This window comes from Lucilia cuprina, chromosome 5, assembly GCF_022045245.1.
Source record: "Lucilia cuprina isolate Lc7/37 chromosome 5, ASM2204524v1, whole genome shotgun sequence".
Classification (NCBI taxonomy): Eukaryota; Metazoa; Arthropoda; class Insecta; order Diptera; family Calliphoridae; genus Lucilia; species Lucilia cuprina.
In genome coordinates this window covers 2,216,693-2,232,438 of record NC_060953.1, presented here as the reverse complement: position 1 = coordinate 2,232,438, position 15,746 = coordinate 2,216,693, and the positions used below count along the sequence as shown (strand labels likewise).

Here is a 15,746-nt window from a genome sequence, read left to right as displayed (position 1 = left end):
CTAGACTATAGTCTAGACTATAGACTAGACTATAGACTAGACTATAGACTTGACTATAGACTAGACTATAGACTATACTATAGACTAGACTATAGACTAGACTATAGACTAGACTATAGACTAGACTATAGACTAGACTATAGACTAGACTATAGACTAGACTATAGACTAGACTATAGACTAGACTATAGACTAGACTATAGACTATAGTTTAAATTATCGATCTAGGCCAGAAACAAGAATATACGGCACACTAGACTAGTAAGCTACACTATAGTTCAGACAGTATATATATTTTATAATATTAGAAACCATGATATCTGGCATATCTCTTCATATTCTGAAACCCCGTCTATTAAATATAATAAATCAAAACGTGCTTTCAATTGGTTTTCAATACCAAAATTGCATGTGAAAATGCAACAAATACACAAGTATTTATTAAATAAATGTTTAACTAATTAGATTTTTAATTACACTATTGCAAAATTATTGATTTTTCTTAAAAAAGAAATTGCCAAACAAATTGTTCTAAATAGTAGAAAACTAAAAATAATTCTGTTATTAAATTTTACTACAACATAAACTTTACTCGATGGCTTTAAATATATTTTTGCTAAGCTCAACATTTATGTTATGAAATGCAATTTCAGTTTTTTTTTCGTCTTTTTTCAACAAGAAAAAAATATTTAAAAAATTAAAACTTACTAAACAGTGTGGAAGCAATAATGTTTTTCTTTTCAAATCAGACTCTTTTTGTTGTTTGAACTATTAACTCGTAATGGTTTTAAATATTTCTAAAGTATTGTTTTTCTTAATTACTACACAATTCGTTTTAAATAGAGCTTGGCTATTGGCTCATACTGGTCTAAATGAATCGTATCGTGTTCTACATTTATCAAACCACTTTACGCGTGTTTTTCTTAGTATAACCGTAAAAAGTCAAACATTTCCAACTCTTATTGAGACACAATGGCCAAAATCTTATTTACCTAGTATAACGCCCAAAATATATCCACATCGTTTTCTTCACGCCAATGGAGATCATTCAGATTGTAGTTTGCTACAGCAGGCACTTTGGTCTCAAGTAGATTCTTTGTCACGTTTGTGGGTAATGGATATAGGATGGCCAGGTGCTGTCAACTCAGATGAGAATAAATGTAATCCCAAGTTAATGGTTTTTGATTTATTAAGGAATGGCATAGAGGTATGTAAGTGATCGTTCTACTCGAATTTTCATTAAATTGTGTGAATTTAGGTTCTTCACATAGACTGTGGCAAATACATACGACCCAATGCTTCTGAATTATTAGACATTGAGCTAGGACCCCGTATTACCTCATGCGGCAATGAAAAATTCATTTATTTCATCATAGCCAATGATCCTCATCTCTTGGCCTATGACATTTTGGAACAAAAATGGCATTATCGACAACTGAGAAGTAAAAAATATTGCACAATCAGTGAATATTTACCCATTAAACCGCAAGATATAGCATTTGGTAATAAAGGTGAAATTCTTATATCTGATGATGATGGCAATTTATATTCGGCTGCTAATGAAATGAATCGTATAGCGAAAAAATCCAATTACACTGCTACAGACTCCATAATTAATATGACTTTAATGGGTTCGTTATTGGGTAGAACACGCGGTATGATGGTTGATCCTTATGGTGCTTTATTTTATGTGGTAACTAAATTTGGTGCTGTAGTTAGATGTGTCTATAAACATAATATGACGGCAGAGGATAGTGAAATTATACACATGACATCGAAAAATATTCAACAGATTTTCTTTGGTACTGAGGGCTCTGTTTGGCTGTTGTCGGAGAAATGGTTGAGACCGTATGATAAATGTTTTTCGGGTTATTAGTTGATTTCGAAAATGAGGATAGTTTAGAGCGAAGAGTAAATTGTAGTTTTGACTATATTACTATATACTAGATAATTGCTTGAACTATAATCCAGATTATACTATAGTCCTGTCTGTAGGCTAGACTATAGTGGAGACTTTTGACTAGACTATAGTAAAGACTATAGAATAGATTGTAGACTAGACTTTAATCCAGACTTTAGACTAAATAATAGTTCAGATTTAAGTCGATAGTATGGACTATAGTTTAGTCTAAAGTCTGCACAATATTCTAGACTACAGACAAACTATAACATTTGTCCAGACCTCAGACTTAACTATAATCTAGTCTATAATCTTGTCTTTAATCTGGACTATAGTTCAGTGTAAAGTCTTGATTATTGTCAAGACTGCAGACTAGATTCTAGTCTAGCCTATTACTTTTACATACTACATTATTCTCTACAGATAGACTAGACTTATTACACCATACTATTTTTCAAACTTTTATTTTGGTCTATAGTCTGGTATAAATCTTGTCTATAGTTTGGTCTATAGTCTAGTTGATGGTCTGGACTATAGTCAACTGTAGACAAGGTTATAGACTAGACCATAGACTAGACTATAGTCTAGACCATAGACTATAGTCTGGACCATAGACTATAGTCTGGACCATAGACTAGACTATAGTCTAGACCATAGACTAGACTATAGTCTAGACCATAGACTAGACTATAGTCTAGACCATAGACTAGACTATAGTCTAGACCATAGACTAGAGTATAGTCTAGACCATAGACTAGACTGTAGTCTAATCTATAACCTTATCTACAGTGTACATAGTTTGAAGTGTAGTCTAGTCTTTAGTGTGGAGTCAAGACTCTTGCCGACACTGTTGTCCAGACCATTGGCAAAACTACAGTCCAGAATATATATATACTCGAGTCTCGACTATAGTTAAGACTAAAAAGTCGGACTGTAAACTAGTCCACAGTTCATTTAATACACTTGGCTATAGTTATAACTATATTACTCAATTTTAGACTTCTTTCAAATTCTTTTATATATTTTCCCAACTTCTGTTAGTTCCCAACTAGTAGGTCCACTTGATTAAAAACAACATTTATTTAGTTTTTCTCTTCGTTTTTTTTTAATATTTATTTATTTATTTTTTTTATGTATTTCAAATACAAATTTAATTATTCATAATAAAATTTTAGTTTTAACTGTTTTTTTTTTAATTCATACAAATAATTTATAGTTTGAATTCATTCGTTTCAAATTCATAAAAATTAAAATTAATACAAATAATAATACAAAATATTTAAAAGAAATTATAACATATAACAAGTTTTGTTGTAGTAGTTGCTTTTTTAAAATGTTTTTTTAATTTATTTAAAGAATATTTTAAAATATTCTTCATAAAAGACACACATAATAAAATCGTTAGAAATAGGCAACAAACGGCTTTAAAAGAAAAAAAAAGAAAAGGAAAAATAAAAGGAAACAGCTAAAAATAAAAAAGTTTAAAAAATCATAACAGTTAATAAAATTAAGCTTAAATAAACAACTTAATTACTAAAATCTTTAATTTGTAATTTAATTTTTTTTTGTTTTGTTTGTTATACTTTGCTAAACACCATACATCCATCCATTTATATAGAATTTGTTTTTGTTTTTTTAATTTATTTAGCCAATAATTTGAAATAGTTTAAAGTTTTTGTTTATGTTTGTTTTTTTAATTAATAAATATATTTAATTCTTATCTGTGGCTTTAAGAATATTTAAATTCAATATTTTCTTACTTTTTCTTGTGGTATGAAGTTTTATATATATATAAAAAAAAACTTGCGTAATAATTGGTTTTTATAATGATAATATAGAATTATATTTAATTTTATTATTATTGACTAAAAATACAAAGTCGAAAAAAAAGTAATTTTGTTTCGTTTTGTTATTGTTGATTGCTTGTGTGATCTTATTTTTTGGTTTTCTTTTCGCTATTTATTTCAATGATGTATGATTTGTTTATTAAGGTAACCCATTAAAGCCTGCAAACGTTTCTTAATATTCTTTTGATCATCTAAAGTACAGCCCAGCAATACACTTTCAAATTTCTTATCAATGGGTCCAGCATCCATATCAAGGCCCGACTCATTGCACGAGGGTAAATTGCCGGATTCTCTTGCACTACAGCAGGCATTCAAGTACATTTGACAACGTTGTCGTGATAATACTGGATCGCCCATTGTAATCATCATATCGATGAGTACGTTAATTTGACTGAGTGAATCCTCCTGGGATTGATCACGTACAGTGCGTACGTTTAGTTCAACGGTGGAAAGACGTGAGTTAACACGTTGTATATAACAAGAAATTTCTTCACGTTCAGCTGCAAACAAGAGGGAGGAGGGAAATGTTAGGAATAGATATTTAGAAATGTGTTTAGAAAATATAGTATGTATAGCGTTCTTTAAAGTCTAGACATTTTAGTCTATAATCTTGGCTATAGTCTAGGCTATAGTCCAGTCTAGTGTAAAGTATAGTCTATGGTCTATTCTATAGTCTAATATATAGCCTAGTCTGTAGTCTATCATCTAGTCTATATTCTAGATTATAATCTGTTCTCTAGTTTAGTCTATAATAGTCTAGTCTATAGTCTAGTCTAGCCTATATTCTAGTCCATAATATAGTCTTGTCTATAGTCTTGTCTATAGTCTAGTCTATAGTCTTGTCTATAGTCTTGTCTATAGTCTTGTCTATAGTCTAGTCTATAGTTAAATCTATAGTCTAGTCTAGAGTCTAGTGTATAGTACACTCTACAGTCTAGAGTCTTGTCTATAGTCTAGTCTATAGTCTTGTTTATAGTCTAGTCTATAGTCTAGTCTATAGTCTAGTCTATAGTCTAGTTTATAGTCTAGTCTATAGTCTAGTCTATAGTCTAGTCTATAGTCTAGTCTATAGTCTTGTCTATAGTCTATTCTATAGTCTAGTCTATAGTCTAGTCTAGTCTATTGTCTAGTCTATAGTCTAGTCTATAGTCTAATCTATAGTCTATTCTATAGTCTAGTCTATAGTCTAGTCTAGTCTATAGTCTAGTCTAGTCTATAGTCTAGTCTATAGTCTAGTCTATAGTCTAGTCTATAGTCTAGTCTATAGTCTAGTCTATAGTCTATAGTCTAGTATATAGTCCAGTCTATAGTCTAGTCTACAGTCTAGTCTATTCTTTAGTCTATAGTCTAGTCTATGGTCTACTCGATAGTCTAGTCTGTAGTCAAATCTTTAGTCAAGTCTGCAGTCAAGTCTAGAGTTTAGTCTAGTTTATAGTTTAGTCTATAGTCCAGTTTATAGTCCAGTCTTTATTGTAGTATAAAGTCTAATTTATAGTCTAGTATATTGTCTAATCTACAGTTTTTGTCTATAATCAAGTCCATTCTATAGTCAAGTGTATAGTTCGGTCTGTAAACTAATCTATAGTCTAGTCTATAGAGTAGTTAATAGCCTAGTCTATTCTATAGTCTATTCATGGATTACAAACAAATCCATTCTATAGTTTGATCTATGTGCTAGCCTGCACTCTAGCTTATGGTCTTGTTGTAAATATAGTCCATAGTAAAGTGTATATGTCTAGTCCACATCTGATCTACAGGCTATATGTCAATGTCAATTCTATAGTACTGACAAGACTAGTATATACTTTGATATCTACTCGATAGGGTTTCATTAACTTTCACGTTGAATATTTACGTATATCTAAGTCTGACTAATACTTTCATTTTAAAAAGTTTTTAACAGGAAATATAAAAAACTGATAAAGAAACCACAAATTCATTTGTTTATGACCTATATGTTTGTCTAAAGCAAAAAAAATTCTATTCAGATCTATAAAAACTTATCAATTTGCTAATTAAATACACTTTTAGTTAACTCTATACGCTTTAATTCTTTCACTTATACTCACATTCTGTTAAATTTTGCATTAAATCGTTGCTTTTAATCAAATCAATGGACATTAGTAAGAAATCACGTTTCTCCTGTAAACCCAAGGCATCTTTACGGAATTTTTCCACCCGAGCATCCAGTTGATCCAAAACAGTAACAAATCTAGAAAATTTGAAAAATAATTAATTTATTTGCTTTTATTGAAAGTAAAAAATATAGAAAATTAACAAAAAATATTATAATAATTACCTTTCATTCAAATTGAAAGGTCTGCCATATAAGATGTTTAGGTATTCATTCGAAGGCATAATTTTGTTAAAATTTTGAAACCAATAATTATGGGGATTATTAAAAGATTTGAACAATTTGGTTTATGAAATTAAAAAAAATAAAAATAAATAATATAATAACAATAATTAATTAAGTTGTTAAACACTTGCTTAAACTAATTGTGTCGAGTAATAACTAAAGTTGCTTGTTTGTTTTCTCACAGAAAAATTAAAATATTTTTTAAAAAAATGTTGTTACAAATCTTCTTTCAATGGAAACGTAGTATTTTTGTTGTTTTTTAAGTCATAGCCTTATAGGGCACTAAATCTTTATATATTTGGCAAGTATTTAAAACCACAAAAATATGTAAGTGGGCGTTTGTTTTTGGAGGTATGAACGGCTTTGTATATTTTGAAAAAAAACATTTTTTGCTTCAGTTTTGAATCTTTAAAACAATTAAAACATAATTAAATTGTAAAAAAATTACGTGGATCAATTTACAAGTTTACTTTCTTTAATAGAAACACAATTTTCTACAAGTCAGTAGAAATAAAATATATATCTCTAACTCAAACTAAATACTATGATCTATTATCAATTGTCTACTCTTTATAGTGGTCTCTAGTCTAGTTTGTGGCCTAAAATATAGTCTAGTTTATAATCTGTTAACTGACCTATAGAGTAAAATATATTCCTTCATAAAGTAAGCTATAGTTCACAACATAGTAGAACTACAGTCCACTTTATAAACTGGACTATAGTCTACCTTCATAGCCTAGTCTAAAATCTAAGACTACAGTAGAAAAAATCTAAATAAAAAAAATCGTAAAATATTAACAACTCTAGGGGAAACTTTAAATAAAAAAAGAAAACTATTTGTGATATAATTATTATAACAACCTGTCAACCACACGACTATCGTCAACCTGGCCATAGTTAGTTGTTGAAGATGACGCTGAATTGACACCCACACCGGCAAAATGCCGTGGTGAGTTAACACCTTTTATACGCGACGATGAGCCGACACTATTGCTGGAATCCATGGCCGAATCGGCATGTAAACTATGTAAATAATCAAAATTCATAGATGATTCGGATTGATAAGGTATGGCAGGATTATCCGAATATTCTTGAGGTGGCGGTACTGGTGATGGATCAATTTCCATGTCTTCTTCTAAATCCAAAGAAAGTTTTTGTTGCGATATTTTGCTTATAAAAATTGGTAATTTAAATGCAATTTAACAGCGAGAACAAGGAAATCCTTGTGGCAAAATAATTTAAAACTTATAACAAAACTGTTTGGCGTGGGTAAAAACTGTTTTGTAAGCAGGCGAGTGTTTAAACAACTTTCAAGCGTTTGGTTTTAATGAATAAAAGTTTTTATTCTTGTTTAGTTTGAGTTAATATTGTGGGAAATATGCTTGTAACCTAAGCAAGCTGCCTTTATGAAAACCAGTTGTTCTTTTGCTTTATTTATTTTTTTTGTTGCTGGAAATAGAACAAAAAGAAACACCACATTAGTTTTATTACTATTACCTGTCAATGCACATAGACGAGTTGTTGCTATTGTGGATAACCATGCTGGTGTTGTTGTCACTTAAGTTATAAGCTGTTTGTGGATTCTGATTGGCGGTGGCGGCAGTGTTTGATGCTTCATTGTTAGAACCAAATAAGGAATCCCAAAACATATTCATATTGGAGTGTGTGGGCAGACCAGAGGCAAACATGCTGGCAGCAGCTGTACTGCCGCTGGAGTTGCTACGATTATCAAGACCAGCGCCAGCGCCGGCACCACCAGCATTGCTGGCATCTTCATCTAAACGTCGACGTTTTTTCAACATGCCCATAAAATTCTCAAACATTTTTAAATAATTTTGAACAAAATTTCAATTTCATTCATAGAAATTACAATAAACAATTCAAAACTTTAAAATAAACACTCATTACTTGTTGGTTCTAACAATATATTTTGCAAATTTAGTAAATTAACAAAAATATTTGTGAAATTTTATCTTTTAACAGCGTAAACACAACAAATATTTTTTTTATTCTTTCTAGAATAAACTTCACACACTCACTCAATATCTTCTCTTGTTTTTCTTTTGTGTGAAAAAAAAGCATAAACAATCGCCAGAAAACAGTGATGACTTATTAATTTACAAACAAAAAAACGCTAAAAGTAATGTTTAAATATGATTAAATAAAAAACAAAAAATGTATTCATTACAAAATAAATTACTTAAACAAACATTTGAATAGTTACCTTAATTAAAAACAATAAAATTTATTTTTAATTTAACAAAAAACAATTTTTTTGCACAAGCTTCCGTTTCTTATCACACTTAGACAACACTGTTTTCTATTTTGTTCTTTAACAGCTGCTAACTTTGCAATAACAACAACAACACCAATCAACCCACCATATGGGCAAAAAAAAAATAACACAAACAACATGAATCATTTGGAGAAACAAAAACAATTTCTATGTAAAGAAATGTCATTTATTACCTTTTATTTTCTGTATTTTATTTGCACCTTCCCTTTTTTCCACTTTTAAAGTATTTTTCCTTTCCTGCTTTTTTCGGTTTTCACACAATTCCAGAGGGGTTTGGCAATTTTTTTTTCACCCAAGAAAATTTTTTACTATAGATTTTTTTCTCCTACAGCCACCGTAGAATTTTAATATTTTATTTTTCTATTCTTTGACATTTAATATTTTAATTTATTTAACATCTGCTACTAAGTTAACGCTTTTGATGCAAAAATACTTTGTTTACAAAAATACTTTGTTTTTTTTTACGAATGTTAATTGTTGTTAGAAAAAAATTAAAAAAGAAATGATTAAACTTTTAGCTGCTGAAATTTTTTATTTCTTGCTATTCTGCTGCTGTTCGTTTGCCGAAATGCAATAACTAGTTTTGTTGTTTTCTTTTCATTTTTTTTGTTGTCTAGTTCGTGTTATTGTGAATGAGAAAAATGTAAAGCCAAGTTTTGCCTAAAGAGTTGCCAGAATAGTCTGGATTTTTCTAAAAATAATGTATTTTTTTTATAATAAATTGCTTAAAACTAAATAAATTTTGTAATCTAATATATGATATTAAAGCCTAGCAACTGTTTTTGTTTATTTATAAACTTTAAATAGTTTTTATTAAAAAAAATTAACCGCAAAAAATGCTGTCAAGTTCAAGCACCCTTTCGTATAGGGTTTTCTGTTGATTTGCTTTTCTCAATAAGGATAGTGTTAACAATTTTGTTTCATTCTTGTAGTTTAAGCGATTTTTATTATCTAAAGCTTTTTAATTTTAAAAAAGTTTAAATTTAAAATTTATTGTATTTTCTTTTGAAATTTTCACAAAAGTTCCTTTTTATAGAAATTTTTTTACAAAATTTCCTCTCTTTATAGAAAATTTTAACAAAATTTTCTTTTTATAGAAAATTTTAACAAAATTTCGTTTTTATAGAAAATTTTCACAAAATTTCGTTTTAATAGAAAATTTTCACAAAATTTCCTTATTATAGAAAATTTTCACAAAATTTAGTTTTTATAGAAAATTTTCACAAAATTTCGTTTCTATAGAAAATTTTCACAAAATTTCATTTCTATAGAAAATTTTCACAAAATTTTATTTTTATCGAAAATGTTCACAAAATTTCTTTTTTGTCGAAAATGTTCACAAAATTTCTTTTTTGTCGAAATTTTTCACAATATTTCCCTTTTATATATAATATTTATAGAAAATTTTAATAAAATTTCCCTTTTATAGAAAAATTTCTATTTTCACTATGTTTCCTTTTTATAGAAAATTTTCACTAAATTTTCTTTCTATAGAAATTTTCACAAAATTTCCTTTTTACTCAAAATTTTCACAAAATTTCCTTTTTACCCAAAATTTTCACAAAATTTCCCTTTTAAAGAAAATTTTCACTAAATTTCCTTTCTAAAAATAATTATAGGAAATTTTCACTAAATTTCTTTTGTATAGGAAATTTTAATTTATTATCCTTTTTTATAGGAAATATTAATTTAATATTCTTTTATAAAAAAAATTTATTTAGGAAATTTCAATTTAATATAATTTTTTTTTGAAAATTTTCATTAAATTTCCTTTTTTTAAGAATTTTTTAAACAATTTTCCCTTCTATTTTTGAAAAATTTAAATTCTATAATTTTGTTTTATTTTCCTCAAAAATTTTGATTTTTATTTTCAAATTCTCTAAAATCGTTATTTTTTAATTTATTTAGCTTGTCTTCCCTACTAACCAGCGATTTTTTACTTTTGTTGGGTTGTTAACACTGTCTTTCTATAACGGACATTTTCTTTAGTTTTATTCATCTCTTTTACTTTGTGCAAGTGTTTTTTAGCAAATAATTTTGCCGCTTTTTTAGTTTAACAAATAAATTTAAGAAAAAGTGTTTTTAACAAATAAATATTGTTTAGTTTTGTTAAAGATTAAGTAAAATATTGTGTCAAATGTTTTATTCTTCAGAAAGTGTTAAAAGATAGTGGATAAGACTTATCGTAGGTGAACAAACAACTGGTGTCTCCATGGAAAGGTTGACCGGGGTGAGTGTAGTTTCATATTTATTAAAATTACTTTAATTACAATATCACAACAATGTTTGAAATGCATAACTAAAAGCAACAAGATAACGAAATGTAAAGTTTACTAAAAGTGTCTGCTGCCTGCCAAAGTAATGGAGGCAGCCACTCCATTCTGTGTCCAATAAACTGCGGCATTTTGTAAATGTGTTTATTAGAGTAATTGTTGTCTTAGGGTTGTTTTAAAACAGTTGCTATAGGACTTAATAAACGTTCGTATAGTTTAGTTGTGTCTGCAAATGTCTGCTGTATCCCCTGGCCATGAAGACTGCCACTCCAGCAAGTGGCCAAAAAATACCGGCGCTATGTACATTTTCCTTACTATAAAAGTAATTATCGTTTTAGTATTGTTATAGAATAGTTGTTGAAAAGTTTGTTGCATTAGTTTAGTTAAATTTGTGCAAAAACATTTATTAACTTTTGTTAAATTGTCTTTGCTTTTGTTTCGTTTTGCTTGTCTATATATATATATGTGTGTGTGCATTTATTTCTTTGCAAATGTTCTCTTGTATTTTCTTTCTCTTGCTCTTCTTATCTATTGTGATTACTTATAAAAACTTGTGTTGAGCGCAAAAAATGATGCCAAGTTGTTTTCAGTTGTTGACTATTGTGAATGAGGTTTTTAGTAGAGGGATAATGCCAAGTTTTGCCTTAAAGAAAGTAATTAACAGTAAACGGAAAAAGATGAATGGAAAAGTGAGACCAGGTTTGCTTAAATTCAAATATTTTGACATTTCCTGCGAAATAAAAGAAGATTACGTTTTTATTAACTATTTCCTGTAATTTTCAAAGAAAATGAAGTTTAAATGCAGGAAATGTCTTGAAAAATATAGAAATAAAATAAATTTATCATTTTTATTAACAAAATTACATTTAAACATTGGAAATGATTAGAAATTTTAAAAATTAGGTTAAATAATTAAAATTTTAAGTGTTTTATAAAATTTTTATTATAAAAAAATGAAATATATTAGATTTTTTTTTTCAAATTTTCTTATATTCAGCTCTTTGTACTTACTTTTTATATATTTTTTAATTAAAAAATTTCGATTTTTTTGTTTGCTGTAAAATATATAATTTTTGAATTGCACTTTATTTTGAAAAAAATAATATTTGTATATATAGTACTTTTGTTGTTGTTGTCATAGGTAAGTTTTTGTGTATACTTCCTCAATTTTTTTAAATATAAATTACAATTTATTCTGAAAATATTTTTGTTTTTAGTTTAATATATTTAAGTTTTCTATTTTTTTGGGGTAAATATTTACATAAATTTTGATTTTTTCTTTATATTTGTTTGTTTATTTTATTAATTAATAGTTTTCATTCGTTTCAATTACATACTCCTCGACATTTTTGTTTTAATTAAATAATGCAACATTGTGTATTTAATAAATATACATACATATAAAAAAACATACAATAAAAAATGTTTTATTTGCAAATAATATTAAGTAATAATTTTTATAAAAAATATTGCGCCTCGTTTTTAAGAAAACAAGTGGAAAAAAATAATTTTAAAACCAATAAAATTAATTGTTCATTTCGAACAAAATTTAACTAAGAAATTGCACATAAAATTGTGTAGAATTTATACAAATTATTGAATTCTAAAGAAAATATCAAAAAGTAATAAAATAGTTTTACATGGTCAAACCAAAATTAAAGTTATGATATTTTAATTATTAAAGAAATAGGATTTTAATGAATCCTTAAAAAAAAAACAAATTACATTTATATAATAATTTAATATAAATTCTTCTAAAAAAAACTTCACAAAAATTAAATAAAAAAGTAATAAAAACTTAAAAACATATGACTCTTTCGACTGCAACTAAAATATGTTTATGCGTATGTAACATTGTTTTTTTTATTTTTTAATTAAAGCGGAACAAAAATTATAATATTTTTGGGTTTTAAAATTTATTATTAAATAATTTTATTAAAATATATTCTTTTTAAAATTAAAATCAATATCATTATTAACAGCAAAAAAATAATCTTATGATTTTTCAATTCATTGATTTAAATTCTTGTTAATTATTAAAATTTATTTAAAAATTGGACTATTTAACAAAACAATTTCAATTTCTTTCATCAAACATTCACTCATTATACCTCAACATGCATTTATTTTCAATTTCTTGTTTTCATACAATTCCTGGTGTTTTTGTTATTATTATTATTATTATTAAATAATAAAATGTATTTTATTTTGTGTTTGTGTGTGTGTGTATGTGTGTTTACAAAGTAATAAATTCTTAGCTTTAATTAAAATAAATCAACATGCTGTAACTTAAATAGCTAAATACACAAAAAAAAAAGAAAACTTAAGAAGTTTTTACATATTATTTGTTTAAACTATTGGAAAAAAACTTAACAATAATTATTTAATTTATGTATTTTATTTTATTATAGAGGGAAATTTTAGTTTGTTTTCAAGAACAGCTTTTTAATATCGTTTTTTTTTTTCGTTATTTGAAAGAAATCTTTGAGACTTTGTTTTTAAAATTATCGTTTATTTGTTTCCCTTTTTCATCTTATACACGAATTATATTTAAAGCTTTTTTTCTGTTTGTTATTATTTAAGCCTCATAGGCATAAAAACCCCTTCTTTTAGAACTCTTCTTAGAGTTTGTTTCAAATTAATATAATATTAATAAACGATAAATTGCAAAAAGATGTCCCGTTAAGCCTTGAGATGTTAAATTTTTATGCCAAATTGAAGCTGACAATTACAAGTTTGAAAGAACGGTTTTACTTTAGAACATATTATATAAAGTGTAGCTGATATTGATCATTTCTGGATAAAGCAGTATGAATTCATTAAGTTTCAAGCAGATATCAACTTTATGTGCAGAGCTTTTGACATTCAAAGGTTCAGAGAGTTGAAAAATCAATAACAAGTGACAATCAATACAATCAATAACAATTGGCAATCAATACTTGTACTCAATAAAAGCATTACTATTAGCTTCTTAAAATCGTCTTAAACTAGCGATATTTAAGCAGTTTTTGTACTCAATAAATAGAAATATTTTTGGAGATTTTCCTGCGATTCATGCCCAAGAAGAATAATGATTAATGGATGATGCATGGATACTCGAGTTAAGCTGTAACGGTAGATTATTAGAAATAATCTAGCTCAGTGAAGAAATTCACTTATTCTGTAGTAAAATCTTAATCATTTGATGTGAAAAAGTACAAAAAACTGGATCGCACGTTTACATTTTCATTTGACGACTTGAAAATCAATTTGGAGTGAATTGAAAACTTTCATTAATACAAATTCATCAAGAAAAACCAATATCAGTTGCAGCATCAAGATCTTTTGAAAACTCCCGGAAGGAATATTTCACAAAATTAAGAAATATATGTTGATTTTTATTCCAGAATAAAACTCTCAACAAATAATCCTGTTTAACATCTCATTGCTGTTCTTTAATTGAAATTAATATTTAAAGTAGAATAAAAGAATTGTTTTTTCAAAAAAACTTTCTATTAATAATATTAGCTAATATAAGTTTATATAATAAAAAACTTGAATTAAAATATATTAAAGTGGCTCGGAGAAGATTTCTCATTTTGTTTAACTAAAAATAAAAGAAAACTAATTAATCTAAGTGGCTTTGCTTACAATTAATAGAGACAATTAATTATTTAGTTAAAACTTTAAAACACTAGTTTTTTTACTTTAACTATAAATAGTTTAATTATTTTCGACCAGGGAATGTATTTGTCTGTTTTTTTATATTCTATATAACGGAAGGACCATATTATTTAGATCATCAGCCAATTTGCCCGAAAAAAAAAACAAATTAAAAAAACACTTAATAAAAAGAAGAACATTATTAAAACATAACGTCATTTCTAGTTATTTACTTATTTCTTGCATTAAAAAAACCTCAACTTAAATTTTCTTGTTTTTTTGTTTAAAAAAAATTATGTTCTCTATAGACGACGACTTTTTAGCGGAACTTAATTTCTAGACAAATATTATAATTGGCATATAGCGAGGCAGTCAAACAATATCTTAACATTCTTTACTAGTTTCACTTTTTTTCTAACAATTTCTATTACTTCTACTGGTTTTCAATTTTCTTCCAGTTAAGTTTTATAAAAAAAATAATGAAAATGAAAAATCTTTCTAAAAAAAATGCTACTTGAAAACATTTAAAATAAACAGAAAGTTTTTTTTTATAAAAATTATTAAATAAAATATGGAGAGTTTTAAAACATTATGATTTAAATCTCTCTCTCTAATTAAAGTAAGTTAAAGTTAGCATAATAAAGGGCGGGTGGGCGTTTGTAAACTTGGTTTTAAGCTCTTATTTTGTTTTTGTTATAATACACATAAATATATTTTGATTTGTTTTTCCTTTTGTTGTTGTAAATATAATTTTATATAAATATAATTGTAAACTCTATATAATATTTGTGTTTTTTTGTCTTAAAACAAACGCCTTTAATTTAAAAAAATATTTCCTGTCTTCTAATTCTAATAAATAAAATATTAGAGTTTGGTAAGGAAGCTAAAGGGTAGAGAGTAGGGGTGGGGGAATGTTATGAGAACAATTTTTTTTAAATATTTTGTTTAACCAACATGTTGCTGTTGTTGTTTTTCTCCTAAATTGTTTTTACAGTTTAGAGTCGTTTAAGACTTCTTGAGGTTTTGTTTGTTTACCAAAGCCTGTAATTTGTGCAATTGACTTAGTAGGCTGGCATTGGAATCTTCAAGATTTTTGACACGTTTCTTATAGTCGTTATTTTCATTAACTAAAATATCAACTTTACGTTCTAATTGGTCCATATATTCTTTTTTCTTACGCCTACTTTCTTGGGCGGAAATCTGTAAAGAGAAAGGAAAAAGATAAATTAAAATGTGTGTGAAGAGATAACAAAATAAAATGGGAAATGCTGGAATCTTTATACAACAACAGACCAGAGTTATCGAGGACAAGATAAAGTTAATATGTTCAAGAGTTCTTTTCGGATAGAGATTTTGCTAAAACAGCAGGTTGTTATGAAAAATAAGAATATTACTCTCTTTGTGAAGAGACTTCTCTTAAAAATAGAGC

General features: G+C 26.9%; 3 protein-coding genes and 1 long non-coding RNA gene across 9 annotated transcripts in view; 2 read left to right on the top strand and 2 right to left on the bottom strand.

The window, feature by feature from the left end:
* Positions 1 to 776: 776 nt before the first annotated feature.
* On the top strand, positions 777 to 2,109 carry LOC111674947. The gene is made up of 2 exons (XM_023435635.2): positions 777 to 1,207; positions 1,259 to 2,109. Exons 1-2 carry the CDS (start codon positions 782 to 784, stop codon positions 1,874 to 1,876), a joined length of 1,044 nt encoding a protein of 347 aa, XP_023291403.2. The 5' UTR covers positions 777 to 781; the 3' UTR covers positions 1,877 to 2,109.
* Positions 2,110 to 3,836: 1,727 nt separating this feature from the next.
* LOC111674920 (BAG family molecular chaperone regulator 2) lies at positions 3,837 to 8,983 on the bottom strand. Of its 6 annotated transcripts, XM_046952608.1 has the most exons (6): positions 8,331 to 8,452; positions 8,146 to 8,240; positions 6,968 to 7,555; positions 6,047 to 6,067; positions 5,817 to 5,959; positions 3,837 to 4,247 (listed from the first exon to the last, which is right to left on the bottom strand). In XM_046952608.1, the coding sequence occupies exons 3-6, from the start codon at positions 7,231 to 7,233 to the stop codon at positions 3,865 to 3,867; spliced, it is 813 nt and encodes a 270-aa protein (XP_046808564.1). In that variant the 5' UTR covers positions 7,234 to 7,555; positions 8,146 to 8,240; positions 8,331 to 8,452; the 3' UTR covers positions 3,837 to 3,864. The 6 variants fall into 6 exon arrangements, with proteins under 6 accessions (XP_046808564.1, XP_023291372.2, XP_046808565.1 ...); XM_023435604.2 differs by lacking the exons at positions 8,146 to 8,240; positions 8,331 to 8,452 and adding an exon at positions 8,576 to 8,982; XM_046952609.1 differs by lacking the exon at positions 8,146 to 8,240.
* Positions 8,984 to 10,398: 1,415 nt separating this feature from the next.
* The window catches only part of LOC124420296, an 86,521-nt gene continuing 81,173 nt past the window's right edge, over positions 10,399 to 15,746 (top strand). The window contains exon 1 of the long non-coding RNA XR_006941100.1: positions 10,399 to 10,632. This is a non-coding gene — a long non-coding RNA (uncharacterized LOC124420296). The remainder of the gene's footprint in view (positions 10,633 to 15,746) is intronic.
* Positions 13,109 to 15,746, bottom strand: part of LOC111674972 (cyclic AMP response element-binding protein A) — a 36,692-nt gene continuing 34,054 nt past the window's right edge. The window contains exon 6 of the mRNA XM_023435659.2: positions 13,109 to 15,517. Coding sequence (XP_023291427.2) covers positions 15,323 to 15,517 — 195 coding nt within the window. The 3' untranslated portion in view covers positions 13,109 to 15,322. The remainder of the gene's footprint in view (positions 15,518 to 15,746) is intronic.

Excerpts from the sequence above, each read along its gene's own strand:
- LOC111674920 (XM_023435602.2), bottom strand. The coding sequence starts at position 7,929 with ATGTTTGAGAATTTTATGGGCATGTTGAAAAAACGTCGACGTTTAGAT. Across the intron at positions 6,068-7,603 it reads TCGTCTATGTGCATTGACAG|ACCTTTCAATTTGAATGAAA; the intron begins GTAATAGTAATA and ends CTTATATGGCAG. Across the intron at positions 5,960-6,046 it reads CCTTTCAATTTGAATGAAAG|ATTTGTTACTGTTTTGGATC; the intron begins GTAATTATTATA and ends CAAATTTTCTAG.
- LOC111674947 (XM_023435635.2), top strand. The coding sequence starts at position 782 with ATGGTTTTAAATATTTCTAAAGTATTGTTTTTCTTAATTACTACACAA. Across the intron at positions 1,208-1,258 it reads TATTAAGGAATGGCATAGAG|GTTCTTCACATAGACTGTGG; the intron begins GTATGTAAGTGA and ends GTGTGAATTTAG.